The sequence below is a fragment of the Notolepis coatsorum genome (assembly GCF_963971535.1).
Source record: "Notolepis coatsorum genome assembly, chromosome: 10".
In the NCBI taxonomy this organism is placed as follows: domain Eukaryota; kingdom Metazoa; phylum Chordata; class Actinopteri; order Aulopiformes; family Paralepididae; genus Notolepis; species Notolepis coatsorum.
Genome location: NC_140174.1, coordinates 72352162 through 72376402, shown reverse-complemented (window position 1 = coordinate 72376402; position 24241 = coordinate 72352162). Strand labels below are relative to the sequence as shown.

General features: G+C 42.8%; 1 protein-coding gene across 1 annotated transcript in view; it reads left to right on the top strand.

Annotated features, from left to right (window-relative positions):
* The window catches only part of LOC311235976 (myosin light chain kinase, smooth muscle-like), a 126326-nt gene that overhangs the window by 81532 nt on the left and 20553 nt on the right, over positions 1-24241 (top strand). Inside the window, exons 8-12 of the mRNA XM_084323524.1 lie at positions 983-1297; positions 8084-8186; positions 16527-16730; positions 21013-21230; positions 22126-22249. Coding sequence (XP_084179650.1) covers positions 983-1297; positions 8084-8186; positions 16527-16730; positions 21013-21230; positions 22126-22249 — 964 coding nt within the window. The remainder of the gene's footprint in view (positions 1-982; positions 1298-8083; positions 8187-16526; positions 16731-21012; positions 21231-22125; positions 22250-24241) is intronic.

Here is a 24241-nt window from a genome sequence, read left to right as displayed (position 1 = left end):
AAACAGTCATTTGCTTACCAGTTTGGGAGAACAGTAACATTAGACAATGAACCAGCAAGTCTCTGCTGGTCCAGACACTTAACACATTGGCGGCCATTTGGATGCGTCTAAAATCACTGTAGACAGCCAAAAGTGTTTCCCCAGACTTCAGCGCAGTAATTTAAATATGGTAAAACTAGTGAACGGTAGAGAATCCAGAATGTGCTTTACTTTACTCATGACTGAAATGCTTCTTGACAGTTTAGTTTGGACATGTTTTATGTGCAGTTTGCAGCTGATTTTATAGTCTCTTATACCTAGACATTTATTTTCTTAAACTCTTTCAATAATCACATTTATTTGAACTTGTACTTGAGTATTTAATCTACAGTTTCCAAATAACATAATTTTAGTTTTGCAAATTTTTGTTTCTATCAAACTATTTTTTTTAAATGTCTTCATTTTAGATATGATTACTTCTAAAAGCTGCTGAATATTATCACCAGAACAAAATAGATTAGTGTTATCCACAAATAAAATACATTTAAATATATTAGATACTTTACATATATCGTTTATGTACCAGATGACATTTTTTGGACCTAACACTGACCTCTGAGGGACGCCACAAGCAATGTCCAAACATTCAGATTTATAATCTCTCATCATCACAAATTGTTGCTCGGTTGGTTGGTCCACAAAATGTCCCCAATGTTTTGTCCTGGGACGCTGAAGTTTGGCATGGAGGAGGTAAATTGTGTGTGTGTACACAAGGTCGCAGCTATTGTGGATTTACGGTTGTCGCTGTGAAAATTCCACCAGCTTTGATTTTTCATCCTTGATTCATAAGCCTATTTTGTTGACGACGTAGTTTGCTCCCAGGGATAATAAAATGTTCTCTTGTCTTAAATATGGATTCAGACTAGATTGATGACTCGATGATGTTCCCTACACCTTCCAACTTCCACAAAAAAGCATCCTGACTTTCCCCTCTCGTCCCAAGACCACCCCCACCCCCCGGCATCCCACCCGATGGTCTCCCAACTGTCCTCGCAGTCTCTGGTCCTGTCCTGGACGGGCCCCAACTACGACGGAGGCACCACCGTCCTGGGCTATGTAGTGGAGGTCCGGCGAGAAGGCCCAGACGTGCCAGGGGACTGGACCGAGGTGACCACCCGCTGTAAGAACACCTCCTACCGGGTGCACTCGGAGCACCTGGAGCCCCTCGGGGAGTACCGCTTCCGCGTCCGCGCCTACAACTCCGCTGGAGTCAGCGCGCCGAGTGAGGAGTCGGACTGCGTCAAGATGGCAACCGCAAGTTAGTGATTTCTATTATTTAGGCAATTTTTTTTCTTTTTTTCTGGGATTATATGTCGGGGGCAATGCCAGGATACAATTTAGTGGTGAATATATACCTGCGCCTGTATCCTGAATATCCCCTCAAAATCTGATTGAGCCATGAGTAACATGTCCGAGAGCAAAGGAAATATTCTAGATTTGCTGGAAAAAGTGGATTTAAAGGGACATTTTTCCGATGTTCTGCTGTGAGGAGGACATGTGTTAATCGAACATTAACACATTGGACGCCAGACCCGAGTATAGTCGGGTTAACTCGCCGACGCTTGAGCGGCAATCACAACTATAGTCGGGTTTTAATAGTTATTTCTTTTATTAGCGATATCCATACATTTTCATCGATCCAACCTGATGTTAAGGGGATGCAGACCAGAGAAAGACGTTTGTCTTGTTCTCATCAGGGTCCCCCATTTTCAATTCATAGTGACATTTATGACATACACAACATATATGACATCATGACATTTATGGCATAGGGACATGCATGACATACAGGTATATAGTACCGTTACATTTGTGACATATACGATATGCAAATATACAGTACTGTTACCCATAGATCCTGACAGAGTATATACATATGATGGGGAGGAGACTGTACATTAGGAGGGGGTGGGTGGGTGGGAGAGAAATATACATACGGTGGGGAGGAGACTGTACATTAGAAGGGGGTGGGTGGGAGAGAAATATACATACGGTGGGGAGAGAATATATACATACGGTGGAGGAGACTTGTCTATTAGGAGGGGGTGGGGGGGTTTGGACATTTACGGTGGCCAGTTTCGAATTGCAGCCTCCCGTAGGTGCTCTTTAAGAGCGGTTTTGAATGTGGGTAGGGATTCACATTCCTTTACATTTACAGCTTTGGGTAGGGCGTTCCACATTGATGTGGCATAATTGCGAAACGTGTTTAGTCCCTTGTTTGAGCCGAATCTGGGTTTAACATGATTTGTTGAGCTCCCTCTAGTGTTGTGGTCGTGGTATTCACTGACCTTTGGGAAGTATTTTGACATTACATGGGTACCTTAGTCGTATAGTGTATCTTGTAGACCAGGCCCATTGCAAGTTGCTGTATTCTGTCGTCTACTCTAAGCCATCCTAGGTAGTCAAAGTGGGCAGGGGTGAGGTGGGTTCTAGGAGTAAGGTCAAGCAGTAGTCTGACCAGTTTGTTTTGTGATGTTTGTAATCTTGTTTTTAGCGCCTTTGAGGTGCTTTGGTACCATGAGGTGCAAGCATAGTCGTAGTACCCTTGAATGAGTGCTCCTGCCAGCAGTGGCGTCGCGTGGGTAAAATAACAGGGGATGCCAAAAAAAAATTATTAAAAAAAAATGTATTAACATTTTTTTTTCTTTATTTAAGTCAAGCAGTCACCATGTACACTACAGTATGGCTCGGCGGCCAGTCAAACTTTATTTTTATTTATTTAACAGATTGCAGAATGGGTACAGTACGGCTCAATACACACTTTTATAAGGGGCTGCAGACCAGAGAAAGACGTTTGTCTTGTTTACATCAGGGTCCCCCATTTTCAATCCATAGTGACATTTATGACATACAAGACATCATGACATTTATGGCATAGGGACATGCATGACATACAGGGGGGACCCTGATGTAAACGAGACGAAAGTCTTTCTCTGGTCTGCATCCACTTAACAATTGTATGAATTGAGCTGTACTGTACTGTACCCATTCTGCAATCTGTTAATAAAATGTTCAATCAAATCAATCAATCAGGTATTTAGTACTGTTACATTTGTGACATATACTGTACGATATTCAAATATACAGTACTGTTACCCATAGATCCTGACAGATACATATGATGGGGAGGGGAGGTACTGTCGAATTTTTCATATTTAAGCCAAATAATATATATAATATATTTCTCCCTCCCTCGCTCTCTCTCCCTCTCTTTCTGAATATTACACACACACACAACACAAATATATATACACACACACACAGTGTGTATAGGAGGTTACCTGCAGGTCTGGTTTGATTATGAATCAGAGAGAGAGATAGCCCCTTTGAATGTTATGAATTGAAAATGGGGGACCCTGATGTAAACAAGACTAAAGTCTTTCTCTGGTCTGCATCCACTTAACAATTGTATGAATTGAGCTGTACTGTACCCATTCTGCAATCTGTTAATAAAGTGTTCAATCAATCAATCACGTTAGTTAGCATCCAAGCTAGCCATAACAGTATAGCATCCAAGCTTCTTATTACCTGGCCAATAATGCTCCTTCTCTACAGAGGGATTTGTTAAATCATTATATCCACAGTGTGCTGGTCCTCAGTATATGTCCCGCCGGCGAAAAATAAGTGCCTAATAAAGTGCTAAATGTTTGATAATAGAATAGAGGCTTCTAAAGTGCCTGCTCTGTTAATAAAATGTTCAATCAATCAATCCCGCGTCGGCACTGTAGTAGACTGAGTGACGACAGACAGTTTGATTGACAGTTTGATACTACTAATGGTTGTCACGTTAGGTAGTCGGGTGGAAACGTTCTGACCTGCCCCGCCTCCAGGGCGAAACATTTGCAGAGTGCAGAGGGGATGCCACACTCATGATTCTGCTCACAGCCCCGTTTTAAACTTTTAAGGTGTGGCAGTCAGCTCGAATCTGATTGGCTAGGATCGGTTTTGGACTCTACATACATGAATCACATGGTTGAGGCTGGAGAAAGAGACTTACCCCCTGCATCCTCTCCTCTATAGCTGCAGTGAGCACAGTGAGTCTGACAGTGTGTTAGAGGGAGTGAGAAGAGGGAGACATTTAAAAAAATTATAGCACAGATGAAAAATAATGTAAACTATTAAAAAAAAATTATATTTTTTTTTCATATTTGATATTCATTCATATTTTAATAGGGAGGCCTGGCTTCCGTTGGCTTCCATAAGGATTCGCCACTGCCTGCCAGAGTCTTCAGGGTATTCTTGTTTACCAGAGAGGAGATCCGGTACAAGAATCTAGTTAGTTGGTTGACTTTTTTTTATTACCTTGGATGCCATTTTGTCACAGGAAAGATTTGCCTCTAGGATGGAACCTAGGTATGTAATTTCCTTGTGACAATATTGTCACCCACTGTAACTGAGAAGCCGTCGGTCTTGCCGAGTTTGTTATTTGATCCGAAGAGAATGGAGTCCGTTTTACCCAGGTCACGTGTAATGATGGTTTGTTATCAGCGAGCCAGGTGCAGATTCTGCCGAGTTCTGAGCTGAGGGTTTTTTCAACCTGTAACTTGTTCTTGTCAGAGACCAGCAGGGCTGAGTCGTCCGCGAACAAGAACCTTCTCGGGCATGCAGTATATTATACCACATTGACTGGGGACACTCTGAACAGCGTGGATTATGTGTTTTGGATATATAACGTTGGATCAATAAACGCGATCAATATTTGGAATGGCGATCAGGAATTTGATTAATCTTTTTGCAGAACATCAGATGTGAACTTTGGAAATTACTCAATAACCAACTAGGCTGCAGTAAAAAACTTAAAACCAGATTCTCAAACATAAACATAAAGACGGACAACACGCTCATCACAGAAAAGCTGGATGTAGCCAATTACTTAAATAGTTTCTTCACAAACATAGCCACAACACTGGTAAACAAACTACCCTCCCACTCAGGGCATTATGGGGTAGAACACATAGTAGCTTACTACAAAAACCTAGGGGTCCACAAAGACGACTTCAAACTGGAAATGGTAACAACAGATGAGGTACTCAAAAAACTGAGCGCCCTCCAACCTAACAAGGCCACTGGCCATGACAACATCCCCTCCAAATTCCTCAGAGACTCAGCAGCCGCCATCACCCCAGTCATCACACACATAATAAACCTCTCTATAAAACAGGGACACGTCCCCAAGGACTTCAAAATTGCGAGAGTGACCCCTCTGCACAAAAAAGGCAGTAAATTAGACCCAGGCAACTACCGCCCTGTTTCTATCCTTACCTCCATCTCGAAAGTCATGGAAAAAATTGTATACGAACAGGTCGAAAAATACCTTGCGGAAAAAAATCTAATCTACGAATTCCAATCTGGCTTCAGAACATCCCACTCCACTGACACATGCCTTCTCTATTTAAACGACCACATCAAACAAGAGGTGGACGCGGGCAAATACTGCGGCATGGTCATGCTGGACCTACAAAAGGCCTTCGACACTGTCAATCACACCATTCTGATTGACAAGCTAAAAGCAATTGGTTTTGATAGTCTATCAGTGAGCTGGATGCAATCCTACCTAGAGGGGAGAGAGCAGATGGTGGAGGTAAACGGTACCCTATCCCCCCCCCTCACAGTAAACTGTGGTGTTCCACAAGGAAGCATACTAGGTCCGCTACTGTTCCTAATTTATGCAAATGACATGTCGTCAGCTTGTGACTGCAACTTGTTCCTGTTTGCGGACGACTCAGCCCTGCTGGTCTCTGACAAGAACAAATTACAGGTTGAAAAAACCCTCAGCTCAGAACTAAGCAAAATCTGCATATGGCTCGCTGATAACAAACTATCATTACACATGGGCAAAACAGAGTCCATTCTCTTCGGTTCAAATAACAAACTCAGCAAGACCGACGGCTTCTCAGTTACAGTGGGTGACAATATTGTCACAAGGAAAGAAGATATTACCTACCTGGGTTCCATCCTAGAGGCAAATCTTTCCTGTGACAAAATGGCATCCAATGTAATAAAAAAAGTCAACCAACGAACTCGTTTCTTGTACCGGATCTCCTCACTGGTAAACAAGAATACCCTGAAGACTCTAGCAGGAGCACTCATTCAAGGGTACTACGACTATGCTTGCACCTCATGGTACCAAAGCACCTCAAAGGCGTTAAAAACAAAATTACAAACATCTCAAAACAAACTGGTCAGACTACTGCTTGACCTTACTCCTAGAACCCACCTCACCCCTGCCCACTTTGACAACCTAGGATGGCTTAGAGTAGACGACAGAGTACAGCAACTTGCAATGGGCCTGGTCTACAAGATACACTACACGACCAAGGTACCCATGTACATGACTAAATACTTCCCAAAGGTCAGTGAATACCACGATCACAACACCAGAGGGAGCTCCACAAATCATGTTAAACCCAGATTCGGCTCAAACAAGGGACTAAACACGTTTCGCAATTATGCCACATCAATGTGGAACGCCCTACCCAAAGCTGTAAAGGAATGTGAATCACTACCCACTTTCAAAAACACTCTCAAAAAACACCTAAGGGAGACTGCAACTCGAAACTGGTCCCTGTAAATGTCCGAACACAACCCCCGCCAATGTACAGTAAATTACCAAGTATGGTCTTGTCAATAAACCAATGTACAGTGTTGTTTGTACAGTTGTACAGTGTCCCCCACCCACCCCTCCTACCCCCCCCCCCCCCCCACCCCTCCTACCCAACCCCCCCCCCCCCCCCCCCCACACTCCTACCCACCCCCCCCCCCCCCCCCAACCACCTCCAATGTACAGTCCCACCCCCACCTACCCAATCCAATGTACAGTTTCTACGCCTAATGTATATACTCTTTTCTTTCTGGACTCTTTTTGTATCACAAACAGTACTGTAATTGCAAATCTGGTATGTCATAAATGTATAGATGTAGCAGTACTGTCTATCTGTATGTCATATATGTTACGATGAATTGGAAATGGGGGACCCTGGTGTAAACAAGTCGAAAGTCTTTCTCTGGTCTGCATCCCCTTAACAATTGTATGTATTGAGCTGTACTGCACTGTACCCATTCTGCAATCTGTTAATAAAGTTTTCATTCATTCATTCATTCAGGTAAGGACTATGTTACCAGTCTTGGGTTAATCGGATGTTTTTTTCACAGCGATCACAACGTGTGTGTGCGTGCCGTTGGTGCTGACCAAGGCATGGATAAGCAATTTTTCAGCCTGCTTCTGTATTGTGCATAAGGACACATATACTATCGATAATCTAGTGTTTATTTGAAAACTATTCATAAATCAGCCGAAAAATTACAACGTGTTTTGTGTATTCCACTAAAGGGATATTATCGCGGCTTTCTCTGGAATTACTAGAAATCACAAACTATACTCTTATTCAAAACGGTATAAAACGGAAATGTACCCATGAATCTGTTTTGTACATGTTGACTGCAAGCAACTCATTGATAAGCGACGTGTGTATAGTGTATTAGACCCATAGCCATAATTTAAGATATATTTTAAGCACTCGCAAATATCCCCGTCCTCCCATTGATTAAAGCGGTGGGTTGGATCGGTTTCATAATGGACGGTACTCAAATCAGTGTCTGCAGTGATAAAACTGCATTTTTTTAGGCGGAGGCTGATTGGGACTTTGCTGGTGGTCATAAAACACCGGAGAGGTACAAATGCACTTGGTCAAATCATCTTGGTTGTTACAAATGTATTAGCTAAAACAGGGTAAATTGAATTAGTTCAGGAGTTAGGAAGAGGACTCAACGGATCTCTGGCCAGGAGAACCCAATTGAGCTCATGATTCATCTTGTAGGTAGACATTTATACACTTGAGAGGGGGTGGGGAAAGGTGACCAGATATACTGAAAGGGAGGGGGCAGGGGAACGGTGAGGTAGGAGGAAAACGGGAAAGTGGTTTCGGAACGGAGGATGGTAGGTGTTACCCAGGTAGACGCACAAAGGATGGGTATTGAAATGGGGGGAGGGGGAGACCGTTTCTACCACAACACTGTGCTGATGTACTTTCCTCCTGTTGTTTAGCCGAAGAGGAACAGAAAGAGGAGCCCCAGCCGTGCGCTATGGTGACCATCGACACCGAACACAGAGTCAAGGACCACTACGACGTGCACGAGAAGCTGGGGGTGTAAGTATGGATTTACAAATGTAATTCTACAGCATTGATGTCCGACTGTTGTTGTGGTTGGATGACAGGCATTTCACGAGTGCTTATATCAATGCAACTCATTTGGCATCACTCCACCTTGTTTTTTTCTATTAACACTTTGAGAGCCAGTCCGTCTTTTCCTTTTTACCCCCTTGAATGCCCAAATCCACTCCAATGTTAACGTTAATATCGCCTAATCTATGTTTTAAATTATGGCTATGTGTCTAATCTGCCCGTCGCTTATCAAAGACTCATTTTCCAGTCAACATTGTCAAAGCAGATTGTTTTTTTATCGCTTCATTTCCGTTTGATAGCATTTTGAAAATCACTTGTTTTCGCGGAAAAAACAACCCATTCTATGATAATCGCCTTTTACTGGAATATTCTAGAACGTTGTCATTTGTCGGCCTATTTATGAATAGTTTTCAAATAAACGCTAGATAATCGATAGTATATGTGTGCGCACGCACGCTCGTGCCGCGCGCTGATAATCGCTGCTCTTATTTCCTGATGGCTTTTACAGTCAAAACAGCTATATCACATATAGGGGAAACGCTTATATATCCGTGAAAACGAGTCTGATTATCCTAAGACTGATAACATAGATTCCTTACCTGAGAACAAATGGATTATTCCAATTCCTGATCACCATTCGAAAAAATCAATCATTGTATTGATCAACCGTGTGTACAGTAGAACACATAATCCCCACTGCTCTTCAGGCTCCGGAGTGATGCCGGTCGATGCCGGCTGCATGAGTGAGACGTAAAATGTGGAGTCAGAAATCCTTGAGTCTAATCCAAAAGGGTGATTTACCATCTGGGAGACGATAGGGGGCGCTTTTTTCACATCTGAGAGCCTGGGGTGACTGGATCTCCAACGGTAGGCTCGCTTGATGCAATATGATTTCAGATCGCTAATAAATAAAAAATACGAGAGAAAACAAATATTCTCGTGATGGGCATTCAACCAGTGGGGGGTAAACCAGAGAAAAGCCATGAGTGGCATTCAAAGTGTTAATGTACTAGATTACATTTACCTGTTGCCTTGTTACCTCCACACATTTTCAGTTTGCTAGCTACAAAGTCGGGAACCATTGTTCTTTGCGGAGGACCGCAATAAAACCCAGTATGTATGAAGAAATAATTATGTGCAACGTCAGAAGGATCCGCCCCTTTTTGACAAAAGAAGCCACCCAACTCCTCGTCCAATCAACAGTCATCTCCCGCCTCGACTACTGCAATGCACTGCTGGCTGGCCTTCAGACCACTGCCATCAAGCCTCTTCAACTCATTCAGAACGCAGCCGCCCGCCTGATCTCAAACCTACCGAGTCAGCCCATGTCACCCCACTTCTTTGGGACCTGCACTGGCTCCCAGTCCCCATTGCTGCACGAATCCGCTTCAAGGCCCTCGACCTGGCATATTGTGCGGCGAAGGGAACGGCTCCCACCTACCTCCGGTCAATGGTCTCTAACTACACAGCCTCAAGACCCCTACGCTCTGCATCTTCTGGCCGCCTCAGACCTACTCCTATCCAAGCTCAAAGATAAGCCGCCTATTCTCAGTCCTTGCCCCACAATGGTGGAACAAACTTCCCACCACAGTCAGGACAGCTGAAACCCAATCTTTCGCCGTCGACTAAACCACTTCTTCAACCAATATCTTAAAAAATAAATAATAACCTAACTAACCTTACTGTAATGTCCTAAATTATACTAACCTACACTGTAGCACTCAACACTTTGATGAACATTGTTACTTAGCTGATAGAGTTGTGCCCTTCCTGATGACTTGTCGTAAAGAACTTGTTAGTCGCTTTGGATAAAAGCATCAGCTAAATGACTAAATGTAAATAAAATATAAAGATGTTAATTGTTTCCCTGCCAAACTACCAGACAACATGGAAAATACTTCCTTAACACTTTGGCGACCAGAGTCCCGCGGCGATTTATAGTCCAGAGGACTGAGCTTTGTCAACAAACCGATGTACTTTCTAACAGCTATATATATACTTTATAGTATTGCTATCTGTCCATTCTCATTGTCACTTGAGTGCATAAACCGTGCCTTCATAATGGCTTAAAGAAAATAAAAATCCATCGGTTGGTTGTCATTTTATAGCGCCGTGAATATAAGGTTTATCGCAGTTTTCGCCTCGTCTTTTTTCTGGGGAGCTAGATATGAGGCTAAAGCAGTGGCGGCTCTACCACTAGGGGCGCTAGGGCGCCGACCCACCTGCTGGCCAGCTGCTGTTAAATCAGAGAAGAAGAGAATAACATTTTTCGTTTTTGTGTTTTATAGCCCTATAAATAATATAAACATGTTTAAAATTAATAATATTTACTCATTTTAAGTGTTTGTATTTCCAATGCACAATATAACGTTATTATCTAAATTAAAAAAACACCGTTTTCCAGAGCAGGAAGTGACATCACGTTGTTTTTATTTTTTCGTATTTCTCGGGGGCAATACGCGATAGCGCTCTGCGTGCGCGTCACAGTTTGATCGCTGTCTCCGTCACAGCCAATCAGTGCATACGGCGTTGTGCGTTGAAATATGACTATGTTGGAATCCGAGCGCGATTTGAAGCGGTCTAGCCAGCAGCGTGAACTTCCGTGAAGGATTTTCCATAGCCGCATTTCGCGGAGACGCTCTCTGATTGGCCGACGCCAGTATTTCTTTCCATGGCAGAATTTCACAGACGATCTCTGATTGGCCGAATCCAATTTCTAGCTTCTCGCTTGGTTGAGATAGTTGTGTTGTTGTGAGATGCATGCAGCTGTTTGTCTTAGACGTGCCGTGCCGTGACTGCAAGTTCTTAAGCTTAGGCACTCTTTCAAAGTTGGTTAAGGTTAGAGTTTGTCTTAGAGCATGGCGATAGAACGCCAGGTAGTTTTGCAGTCTGTTCGAGCGGAAATGGACAAAGGAATGTACTTGTTGAGTGTTGTGGCAACGAGCTCAGCTGAGCTAACACTTGGCTAACTGCTAACTTGGCCCTGGACGTTTCAACTAAACAGTGAGTCTGTCTCTCTCTCTCTCTCTGTCTCTCTGTATCTGTATCAATCTTGGATGCAATAATAACGTTACTTACCACACTGACTATCTCGATGGCTCATTGATTTAACTACTGCAGCTCTCTCGGATTGAAAATACGTGGATTATGGCTTGTTCAATATCGTCTATGTTTGAATGAATGAATGAATGAGAACTTTATTAACAGATTGCAGAATGGGTACAATACAGTACGGCTCAATACACACAATTGTTAAGGGGATGCAGACCAGAGAAAGACGTTTGTCTTGTTTACATCAGGGTCCCAGATTTTCGATTCATATCGATAGTTTAATAGCTAGCCTTGGCTCGTTTAACAATATGCAAAATATGTGTACAGCCCTGTACTCATACTGAAGTTATTCTTGGTATATAATAGGTCTGATTGTGTAACGAATCGATTCCACGTCGCGCTGTGTGTGAGAGGGGGAGAGATCTGCCTGTGTTTGTAGACGGGCGAGTTTTGTTTCTAACTTTTCTATTTATATATTGTGTTTCAAGTTGTGAATTAGAGTCTAGACTATACTTTATTTGACTGGTTGTGTGTTGTTGTAGTAACAGCTGAGCGACTCGTTCATAAGAGCCGATTCATTGCCGTGAGCGTGAGTCGAATCGCTCACGTCTGGCAATGAGTGTTGCGTGGTACTGTACTGTACATGTTTGCATTTTGCAAAATGTTTGGTATAGCGCCCCCTAGTGGCGAATACCGACCGGCCGCCACTGGGCTAAAGGCTAGTCACGTTATATCAAACGCCATTTCTGTTGAAATGAAATAAAACAAACTGCGTAGCATCCGGACTATTACAGAGCATCTATGGATGAAATGGGGGCGGCGGGGGACGCCGATCAGTATTATTGATTAGCAATACAGTGTGCGTTCAAGTAGCCATTTTCACTGATCGATCACTTGCGTGTCCAATCCAGCTGATCAAAGATGGAGTATGTTCGGCTGGGATCGAGGCTCATATGAAACGCCCCAGATAGGGAAAAAAAAAATTCTCGGCCTCAATGATACTGCAGTGGAGAGATGGCGCCCCTAAGAGGATCTGGCCGGTATTGCATGTCGCCGATTTAAATCTGGCGGGTAAATCTGCAGAGCCGATCGGGGACCTTGATCCGTTTATTAATATGGAATAAAACAATAACAACTTGCCACGAGTTAACTCGTGGCTCTGGTCCTCAACGGGTGGAATCGAAACACGAGTTAACTCGTGCTTGGGCGGCAAAGTGTTAACCCATTGTAAATAATGGTATACTGTATATAAGCTATGTTTACAAACATTACCAATGTAAACAAACCTTAAAGGGGCACACCAACATTATGGGAAATGCGCTATCCATCTTCTCCAGTATCAGACAAGAAGATGCCAATTTCCTCTCTGTGCATTCGGCAGAAAGCTGTCCAGCTGCGAGCTAGCCTAGCTCAGCACAAATGGATAGTGGATATGGATCAGCTACTCTAGCTTAAAACTTCAGGAGAGGTGTTTTTGGCCAGCAAATAGACTAGCTGATCCCGTATCTGCTTCCATTCCTTTGTGCTGAGCTAGGCTAGCTTGCAGACCGACAGCTTTCTACTGAACGCACGGAGAGGAAATTGGTATCCATCTTCTTGTTTGACTCTGGAGAAGACTAAGTACAAGAAGTACAGAAAATGCAATGCAGTAAAAATAAAACATTCTCTGCTTCAATGTTTTTGTATTCTCATGGTGGGGCCACCCATTTGTTTGTTTGGATTACGAAGTGGGCCTTTCAAGACTAGGTTGACGTAACTTATGTATCAAACTGGATTTGACTCAAAATGACCATGTACACATTTTCCCTCTCAGGTTTACTTTCCACCATTGTTTTTGATCATTGCTAACTTTTCTAGTTCACAGAAAGCAAACGGGGTTCGTACGGGTGCTGGAAATCCTTGAAAATGCTTGTATTTCAATGTGCTGTTTTCAAGGTTTTAAATGTGCTTGAATTGTGTATAAAGTGCTGGAAAGTTATTGAAATTGTAATTGCACTTTATACTTTCATAATAAATCGCTATCTAACTGAATAGTTTGTTTTTTAGACGAAGAAATAAAATAAGTCGGAGCGACTCGAGCGAGCCTATTTTGCATTCGCCTTTCACGCTAAATGAAATGTGGCTGGGCTCGACCCGTAGTGTTTTTATTTTTACATGTGCCGTCCGAGAACAGCGCGCGCGCGTGTGTTTGTGTGTGGCCAACATGCCGGGAGGCTGTCGTTTTAATGAGCTCTGGCTTGGAGATATAAAATATAAGTCATGGTTAAAAAGAGGAGAAAATCCCAGAGTAGCCGTGTGCAACATATGCAGAAAGGACTTGCAGATCTTTACCATCTTTCGAGCCGGATGAAAGGTGAGCCAATGAGCATGGATGTTATTAACGTGTCTCGGCCTGGCTCGCCGAGTTTGAGACTACAAGACTCCACACCTGTCTCCGTAAATGTTCGTTATAAAAATACCACTTCAATAATCGAAATAGTCAAGTAACAGGCAGAATACACTATTGGAATTACAAACTCCATGAGGACTATGCTAAGCTAACTAGCGTTAGCTGCTAACCCTGGAAAATGCTCAAAGCGGACTCCACAACACTAGTTCCATTCTTGAGGAAAGGGGGTGGGTTATATTGACGACGCTTGACAACAGAAGTTTAAACATAACTTCATATTTATTGGTTATTCGTTTCTTTATATCATCCAGTTTGCATCTCTGTGTTAAACTCTTCCTGTTTACATTCGAGTGTGACATCATCACCTACGGCAGCTTAGACGATCAAAACGCAAACCTAGAACAAAACCCGAGGGGGGGGGGTGGGCCTCGTGCGTTCTCACCCTCTCTCGCTCTCGCTCTCTCTCTCTCTCGCTCTCTCTACATTCAATGATTTAGCCAAACGTTACAGTATAAATTACTAACTGGATAGTTGATGATATAAACATTTAATTTCATTATCTGAAATATTCTAAAATCATTAAGTCTGCTATAAGCCATTGTGTGTGATTATTATTTTCTCACAGTAGTGTGTATATATATGTGTGTTTGGCTAAAGTGGATAGAAAACACAGTACTGTGCAAAAGTCTTAGGCACCCAAGAGTTTTTATATAAATGGTCTTAGATGTAAATTTCTTAATTAGTGTCAGTAGACTACTCTTAGTACATTTTCATTAAATAATTTTTTAAAGCATCTTCATGGTTTAATAATGCAAACATATGTTGCAGGGACTTATTATAATCATCATATTGGCGTGACTGTATGCATCAAAGGGTTAAATCAAGCATTTTAAGTGCTTTGGAGGAAATGTCAAAATATCGCGATATATATCGTGATATGGCCAAGAAATATCGCGATATCATTTAGAGGCCATATCGCCCAGCCCTACATCAGGGTCCCCCATGTTCAATTCATCATGACATTTATAACATACACGACATACAGATATACAGTACGTTACTGCATAACACATCGGCTCAGCCAGGTTATATTTGATGCCAAGTCTACATCATTCTGGTTGTTTATAGCACAATAACATCTGATTTAATGTGATGGAAGAAGTGAAATAATCATTTTGAGTAAATATTTAATTTACCACAGCCGCATAAGATGCTGGAAAATCTTGAAAATGCACCTTGAAAATGCTTAAAGTGCTTGCATTTTGCCTTGGAAAAGGTGTACAAACCCTGAGCAAAGCACAGACAAACCCTGTTGCAATAATGACATTTCTGTTTGTCGTTGTGTTTCATAATGATGGATAAACAATATAAGATGGTTAAATTATCTTAAAATTTTTAAAGAAAAACTAACCTGAGCCTTGGTTTCATTATCGGGACACAACAGGAGACTCAGAAACTTTTGACAGTTTGTTTTTAGTTTTCCCCCCGATCTTTAAAATTACCCTTGTTTTCCCAGTTGGGCCCTCACACATGAACAATACCAGGGAGGAAAGACTTGGTTGTTCAGAGATCACTGATCTTAAATAAGCTGGAATGGTGACTTTCTGTTTAGCTCAAGAAACTTTTAAGGATCCCTGTAATGTTTGTTTCCCCACTGCCAGCAGAACTACATCACAGGGGGTCTTGGTACAGGAATCCTTATGGGTCTTCCTCTAATAATAGCATTTATTTGTAATTAGTGGTGGGACTCTGTATTTTTTTGTATCGAATTAATTCGAGAAATTAATCACATTTGAATCTCATATCAATATTTGATGTGAAAAGCAACATTTTTCAAATAAATTTTGGTATGAGTGAATCAATGAATATACATTATAGTATACGTTTAAGCAGCAAAATCCTGTATTGGCTACTACACGGATCAATGCAATTTTAACAAAGTGCAGCAATTTTAGGAATAATGTAATACAGTATATAGCGCAAAGGACCTTTTGTAAACTCAAGCACTTTCGAGGTTAAAGTAAAATGCAGTACATTCCAGAACAGTTTACCATTGGAAAAATGGCACATGCATGAGTCTCCTTTGAAAGGTAACATTCTTACACAATAAAGAAAAATCATCATGCGATTAAATGCATACTTTTTTTAACTTAATTCTTTCTGTAGTTAATTAATGCGATAAAAGTCCCAGCCCTATTTGTAATGTGTGGACGGTATTTACTGTACTAATGAGAAGGGGCCTGTCGGCCCCCCTAACCACCACCACCCCAACACTGTTGCAGCATGTCGTCACCACCCCCACCCCAACACTGGCCTGTCGTCCCCCCTCACCACCACCCCAACACTGTTGCAGCATGTCGTCACCACCCCAACACTGGCCTGTCGTCCCCCCTCACCACCACCACCACCCCAACACTGTTGCAGCATGTCGTCACCACCCCCACCCCAACACTGGCCTGTCGTCCCCCCTCACCACCCCAACACTGTTGCAGCATGTCACCACCACCACCCCCACCCCAACACTGGCCTGTCGTCCCCCCTCACCACCCCAACACTGTTGCAGCATGTCGTCACCACCCCCACCCCAACACTGGCCTGTCGTCCCCCCTCACCACCCCAACACTGTTGCAGCATGTTGTCACCACCACCCCAACACTGGCCTGTCCCCCCCCCCTCACCACCACCACCACCACCATCCAAACACTGTTGCAGCATGTCAGCACCACCCCAACACTGGCCTGGCCTGTCCCCCCCCCCCCCCCCCCTCACCACCACCACCACCCAAACACTGTTGCAGCAGACGACCACAATCAACTGAAGTTAATTCTTTCAAACACTTCTTTCTGTTCAAATCCATTTCTCAGGGGAAGGTTCGGACAGGTGTTCCGGCTCTCCCACAAGGAAACGGGCCAGGTGTGCGCGGGGAAGTTCTACCGAGCTCGCACCTCCAAGGATAAGAGTGCGGCGCGCAAGGAGATCGAACTGATGAAATGCCTCCACCACCCCAAGCTGGTCCAGTGTCTGGCCGGCTACCACACACGCTCTGAGGTGGTCATGGTCATGGAGTAGTGAGTAGAACTCTTGGTACTCTATATGCGTTACAACCAGGTTACAACCTCAATGTACATTCTGACATAGGAAGACATTACAACCTCAATGTACATTCTGACATAGGAAGACTTACAACCTTAACACTTTGAGTGCTAGCAGGGGGCGCCAGAAATGGCGCTTGTAGTCAATGGGAGGGCGATCACTGGGTTGGGCTGGGTACTGGTAACACATATTCCACGCTGTTCTGGTGGGCAATGACTCGGATCGCCTCCGGTTACATGCCTGACAAGTAAAAATGTTTTCCATTTCATTCAGTCCAATCCAATGGGTGCAATACTATCCGGAGAGGCGATAGGGGGCGGTATTTCCCCTGTTCGAGCTCAGACAGATCCCCACTGGTAACGTGAGGCTAGATTGATGAAAAATGAATGGAAATCGATAATAAAAAAATAACGATTAAATAACGATTTCTCGTTCCTGGCACTCAACGCATGGCATGAACTAACGAGATTTCTCGTGGCTGGCACTCAAAGTGTTAATGTACATTCTGACATAGGAAGACTTACAACTTCAATGTACATTCTGTACATTCTGACATAGGAAGACTTACAACCTCAATGTACATTTCTGACATACCTGAAATGTTGACTATGCTTTTGGGAGCGTGCTTGCCAATTCTTTTTTTTTTATCCACTTTTTCTCCCATTTTTCTATATTTTCTCCCATCCCAATTTTGTATCATCCAATTCAACCCCCCCCTGTCACGAACGCTGTTTCTTGCCTCCCACAAGCCGGCTGCAATGTGGACTAAGTCATACATAGCACAAGTCCCCTCCGGTACTTGAGGTAACAGCAGTCGCATCTTTTCACCTGCGCAGCTCGATCTCTCAGTGTCGAGGAGTAACGCGTGGGAGGCTCACGCTGCCCCAGACACTTCCTGATTCTACTGCGCAGGCGCACCAACCGACCTGTAGGAGTCGCTGTCCACAACGCCCGATCCCCACCCATCAGTTTCCCACCCCCTAATACGGCCAATGTGTATTAGTATGAACGACCAGCTAAACTGAAAGCAATGTGGAGCGCTGGGCTCGAACAGGCGAGCCCAGCGTCTCCGCATTCGTGGCGAGCGCCTTGCCCACTACGCCACGTAGCCGCCCGTGTTTGCCAATTCTTAAAGCAGCTTTATTCTCACCCTGCAATTTCATGTTACCTCATGAAACATTGCTCTAGTCTAAATGTTAGACCAACGTTAGGAAAACCTACATTTCAAGCCTTATTTGTTTGGACGCCCCGGCCTAACTGCCAATAGAGCATTAATGGACATGTTTGCTATATGTGTTGTTGTATTCTGCTGGTGTGTTTAGGTTCATGTGGGAGTGGCCTGCTGCTTCTATTTGGGTTACTTGACAGAGATCAGTAAACAAGTAAAAAATAATCAATGTCCGCAGTTTTACTCTGCTGTTTTAGTCCTCAATGTGGGAAAGCACGCCTCAGAAACATCATGTCTGTATCTGCATCATGCAGATCAGTGTGTAAACATCATGTACTAGTATGGGCCATCATTTCACAGATCGCTTTAGTGTTGAGAAACTTGGCACTGCGTGGCTTCTTCTCGCCTCGTACAGTCCAATGGGGCAGTTTAAAAAAAAAAAACAATGAATGTACTTTTCCAAAATAAGAAACTCAACAGTATACTCGGATGCGTTTTCATTATGTTCTCCAGAGGAAAGGGTTGTAAAACCATTAGGGGTGTAGCGGACACAAAAACCACGGTTCGGTACGTACCTCGGTTTTGAAGTCTCGGTACGGATTTTCCACCCAGGGATGATGTATTGTGCAGTTACTGATAAGTAGGGCTGTCAACGAATATTCTATATTCAAATTAATAATCTACTTGTAAATATATTTTTTAATAAAATAAAGATTCATATTAGATTGTGAAATAAAGCCCCCAGTGGGCGTGAATGCACTGCATGGCACTTTCACTGAGCTGCCAGTAGTAAGAAATGGACACCAACAACAAAGGTCGAGAAGACAGTGATTTGCACTCTGAGCATCTCAGATGTATCAATTTGTGGAACCTCGAAACAATGTTGTATGCAAGCTATGTAAACTACAGCTGGCCTATCTTCTTTTTTTATGCTAACACTATTTTGGGAGTTCTAGCATCAAGAATGTAAGTAGCCTACTTTTCAGTTTTTAGCACTTTATTGTAAATCATCCCTCAGGGTAAAACTTTATTGAATAGAGCGAGAAGTGTCATGCAGGTCCCTAATGGTTTCATTACTATTTCCTGTTTCAAGCCAAGGAAATAGGATATTGTTTCATGTTTATCACACCTTGTTCGGCGGTGCGTTGCCGTGTATGAATGTCTGTTCTATGCTGTAAACTTTCATTAATTTGATCTCAGAGGGGCGGCCCCTTCTCAATCGAGCACCAGTACCTCCTCACGCACAGAGAGAGGGTGTGTGTGTGGGTAGCTTCTAGCTCTGGCTTGTCGTTTGCGTTTGCCTTATGAGGCTTTGCTAAATTACAGGTAATCTCTGGTGTGCGTGGGCTGAACGAACAACATCCGGCCCTTTGCACAGTTATATTTTGGGAAGGGGGTGAACTTGGGAGTTTTGAATTAAGTTCCGCAAGTTGTGCATGCCGTTAGTGATTCAACTATTGTTGTATTTGTTCGATACACAGCGCATTCTGAACCGAAGGTCACGTACTGAAATGGTTCGGTACGAATACGTGTACCATTACACTCCTAAAAAAAACTTACATCAATGAGTTTCATAGGCCAGGTACGCATGTAAAGTACGCATCCCAAATATTTTTAGTGAGGCCCCCCTTGGGTAATTAGAAACATTTAGGCACTACATTTTTGTTCCACTGGTAGTCTCTCATAGTTAGCGCTGTGCCTTTTTTTTCTCCCTCAATCTCATCTCAAGGGGCGCACGCTCCACAGTTTTGAGAACCACTGTTCTAGTGATCCTTATTTAGCTGGGGACCCCCCTGTAAGGGCCCCTGGGGGTCCCCCAGACAACAGACGTGTGATGGCTTTGACTTGGCAGTCAGGAAGGGTGAGATGCTATGCTGTTGTTTGTCCCTTTGTTCTATGTGGTCCTCTTTAAAATGGCACGCAAGAATCATTTGATATTATTGATTCGATTCAAAAGCCGTGGGAAAACTGGGAGTTGCGTTTTGATTGTTTGACTCCAGTTAAAGAAGACTGAAAAAAAATGAAAATGAAAAAGTTACATAATAGGCGGCTAGGTGGTGTAGTGGGCAAGGCGCTCGCCATCAATGCAGGAGATGCTGGGTTCGATTTATGAATCGTTTTCAAATAAACGCTAGATTATCGATAGTATATGTGTACTTATGCACGCTATAGAAGCGAGCTGAGAAATCGATTCTCTTATTTCCTCAACAGCACACACACACACATATACACATACGGGACATGCTGTTATCTCAGTGAAAACAGCTCTGATTATCCTAAAACTGGTAACATAGACTCCTTACCTTAGATCAGATGTTCTCCAAAAAGATTATTCCAATTCCTGATCGCCATTCCAAATATCGATCGCGTTTATTGATTGATTATTGGCTGCTGTAAATATATATTCCAGGCTGCTTTCCATCTCGCGATCACTTCCCTCTTCATCAGATCCCTCGCCAGCATAGTGGAGCCAATAGGCTCCCCCCCACAGATCCACCAGTGTAATCGAATGGCCTGCAGTTACACAGGGATAGACGATAGGGGGCGGTATTTTCCCATCGGAGCTCCTAGAGGGGCTGCTGTACCAACGGGAGACTCGGTTGAAAAAACAAACTACAATTTGCGTCGTCGGCACTCAACAGGGGGCATGAAATAACGACATAGCACGTCACTGGCACTCAAAGTGTTAATGCACATTTAGTTGTATGCAAAGAGAAAATGAAATGTTTAAATTGTACAATCTTTCAGCAGTCAGTCTGAAATTAATGTATGCATTCCAAAGTGCTGAATAAATGTTTTATGGACCCATAATAGTGATTATTAATATGATTTAAGTAAAGTTGCCATAATCATGTCTTTTGCCATAATCAGGTAGCTGAACAAAAAAAATACATTATATATATATATTAATAATTTTCGGTTTTCTGCCAACTGTTTCCTATTTTCGGTATCTGTTTCGGCCAAGAACTTCCCATTCGGTGCATCCCTAATTATTTTGAATGATTACTCTACATACAAATGGGATATATCGCACCTTTTAGGTGTATTGAAAATACTGTTTGTCTTCTATAACTTGTGTGTATGTTTAGCATTGCCGGTGGGGAACTCTTTGAGCGCATCGTGGATGAGAGCTTTGAGCACACGGAGACCACTAGCTCTCGCTACATGCAGCAGATCCTGGAGGGCATGCAGTACGTACACAAGCAGAACATCGTCCACCTGGACCTCAAGCCTGAAAACATTGTCTGCGTGGACCCTACCGGGACACGCATCAAGATCATCGACTTTGGCATGGCTAGTAAACTGGGTGAGTGGTTGTTTCTCTTTTGTGTAGATATTTGAAGGTGCACTCAGTAAGATTTTGGATTGGGTGGATTGAGGACTCGTCCGGACTCGACTGGTGGTTTTTTAATGGCCGATACTGATATTTAGAGAGCAGGGCGGCCGATACAACATCTACTGGTTGTCATTCATTTTTATTACCAGTGGGGATATGATCTCTCCTTCTGGTAGTTTATAGGACTTATCGTTCATTAAATACACAAATTGAGTAACTACAGCCCAGAACTTTCAGTTTCACTGGTCTCAGCGCTACAGCTGAAGATCATGCGCTCTATGGTGTAAGAGGGAAGTGGTGGAGATGGGAGCGATTGTCAAGAGTGAAGTTGGGGATGATACTGAAGGATATCGAGCTCCAAATACAGACATTTAAGTGGTAAACATAAAATAAACATGGAGTTGGCTTAAATTTAGCCTGACAAAATATTGCTAACCTTTGGATATAAAATATTGCTGTATTTTTCCCTTCAAAATATTGGTGAACTCTGGAGCCCTATTTACTCTAGACCAGTGAAGAGCTCTACTTGTGATAGTAGAAGCATGGTGGGTCTGTTTACTCCAGAATAGTGAAGAGTTCTACTTGTGACAGTAGAAGCGTGGTGGGTCTGTTTACTCCAGAATAGTGAAGAGTTCTACTTGTGACAGTAGAAGCGTGGTGGGTCTGTTTACTACAGAATAGTGACGAGTTCTACTTGTCTATTAGACAGTCTATTGGAGTGAAACTAATGAAAGTTGAAGAACCAATCCCAGAAGTCTAAATGGTGTTCGACTGAAGTGTTAACCTTTCTACATTTCATGCAGCTACCCTACACCACACTGAAAACCTCAAACATGACCTTTCTGACCATTGACCTCTCCTCCAGAGCCTGGTATTCCTTTGTTGGTGATGCACGGGACTCCAGAGTTTGTGGCTCCGGAGGTGATCAGCTACGAGCCCATAGGCCTGGAGACTGATATGTGGAGCATCGGGGTCATCTGTTTCATCCTGTGAGTCAAACCTAGTAACTGTAGCTGCCCCTGACCTCTAAACCTGTGTTAAAAGCTGCATTCAGGATTGTTGGTTGATTCCCTAGCTGTATCTGTACTGCTACGTTTTACTCTCTTTATCACAGCTGGGTAAATTAACAGACTGAAATTAACTTTAGATCTCCTGGGTGAAGTACGTCATGTAATTTTATTTTACTTACTCGGAAGCATTTTATATGACCTAAACATAAAATCTGGGCCATTTATTTGTTAAAACCCCAAAGTTGTTAAATGTTGACCATTGGGGTAAGTGAGTTTGTCTTATTTGTTCATCTGCATGGCTGATATGAAAGCGAGCAAAGCGCTACGTATAAAGCCACATATTCAACCAGCAGTATTCCAGGAATGATTTGATCACTTGGATGTAGTCTCGTATCTTCTCGGGAAGACATTGAATGAATGAAAATCGTAAAATCTTTATTTCGAACATGTGAAAGATGTAAATACATGAAAATAGTTCAAACTAAAAAACAATATTACAATATTAACTGAACATGTCCGAAAAGGAATAGGAAGAAGTATAAAGTATTTAATCCTACCTCTTCTCTACTACTACATATTTGACTTCCATATTTAATGTATATCGTGTTATATCCTAATATTTACACACGTTTCATGACTTTACTATTTATGAAAAATATTTATCTTGTAAGCATATCTACACATAAATGCACTATTACGCACACATTTAAATATGTACCCACAATAATAAGTAAATAAATAGATAACCGCACTTTTTTCTATTTAAATTTTTTTATTACTGCTACCTTAAAAAAAATTATTATGCTTGCTTTATGCCTGTATTTTTTACTGCTGTGAAGCACTTTGAACTGCAATTTCTGTATGAAAAGTGCTATACAAATAACAAATTATACAATTTTCTTTTTTATCCACTTTTTTTCTGTATTTTCCTCCCATCCCAATTTAATCGTTATGCCAATTCCCCTTCCTGGTCGTTGTGCGCATGTGCCCCCCACTGGTTGGTCTAGGGAGCCCTGAAGTCTATCACATGCTTCCTCCGATACATAGGAGACAGCCAGCAGCCTCTTTTCACCTGGCAGCGAGGACTCTCATTGGTGAAGTGTAACGCGTGGGAGGTCACACTACCTTCACCATTTCCCTCCCTCGCTGTGCAGGCGCCCTGACCGACCTGTAGGAGTCGCTGTTTACAACGACCAGGACCCACCCTCGCCGGGTTTCCCACCTGCTAACATAGCCAATTGTGTTAGTACGGACGGTCGCCCAATCCGGAAGCACCACAGCTGGATTCGATCCCACTGTCTCGGTGGTGGTAGACCGACGCTTAGTCCGCTGCACTACCCGGCCGCCCCCAGTTTATTATTATTATTATAATCTATTGACTTGTAGATGGACAATAATCTTTTAGAGTAAAGGTAGTAGTAAAGGTAAGGACTATATGACATCAATCCTACTTTGATCCAACAATGATTTCACATCGATCGCAACGATCAACGTATAGTATTAAAAATTGTTGATCAGAGCATCAAAAAACGACCCCCCCCCCCCTTTGATGCATTCATGATGAAACATAATACCTATTATCTATCTACCTTTTGATTTGGAAATAGTAACGTGTCCAGGCGAGCAACGCGAACGCCTTCAGCTAAATTCACATATCGCTCCATAACGCAGCTTCCAGGAATTAGCCAGGATCACTCTGAAACTATACAATATTCACCACGGGATAACATGCAAACGTATACATTATTACAAAATTAACTTTTTTTTACATGTTGGACAAGGGTTAGTGACTGTCAAATGAGCCATAGTATTGTCTCCATAGCTATAATATAGATATAGCCCTGTAAACATCGTGACGCACAGTGAAAATCCCTATCTTTTAAAGCGTGGCCCATTGACTACAAGGATGGATAAAACGGCTGGCACTGAACGTGTTAACTCATTCGGCGCCAGCTATTAGACGGAGCCTGT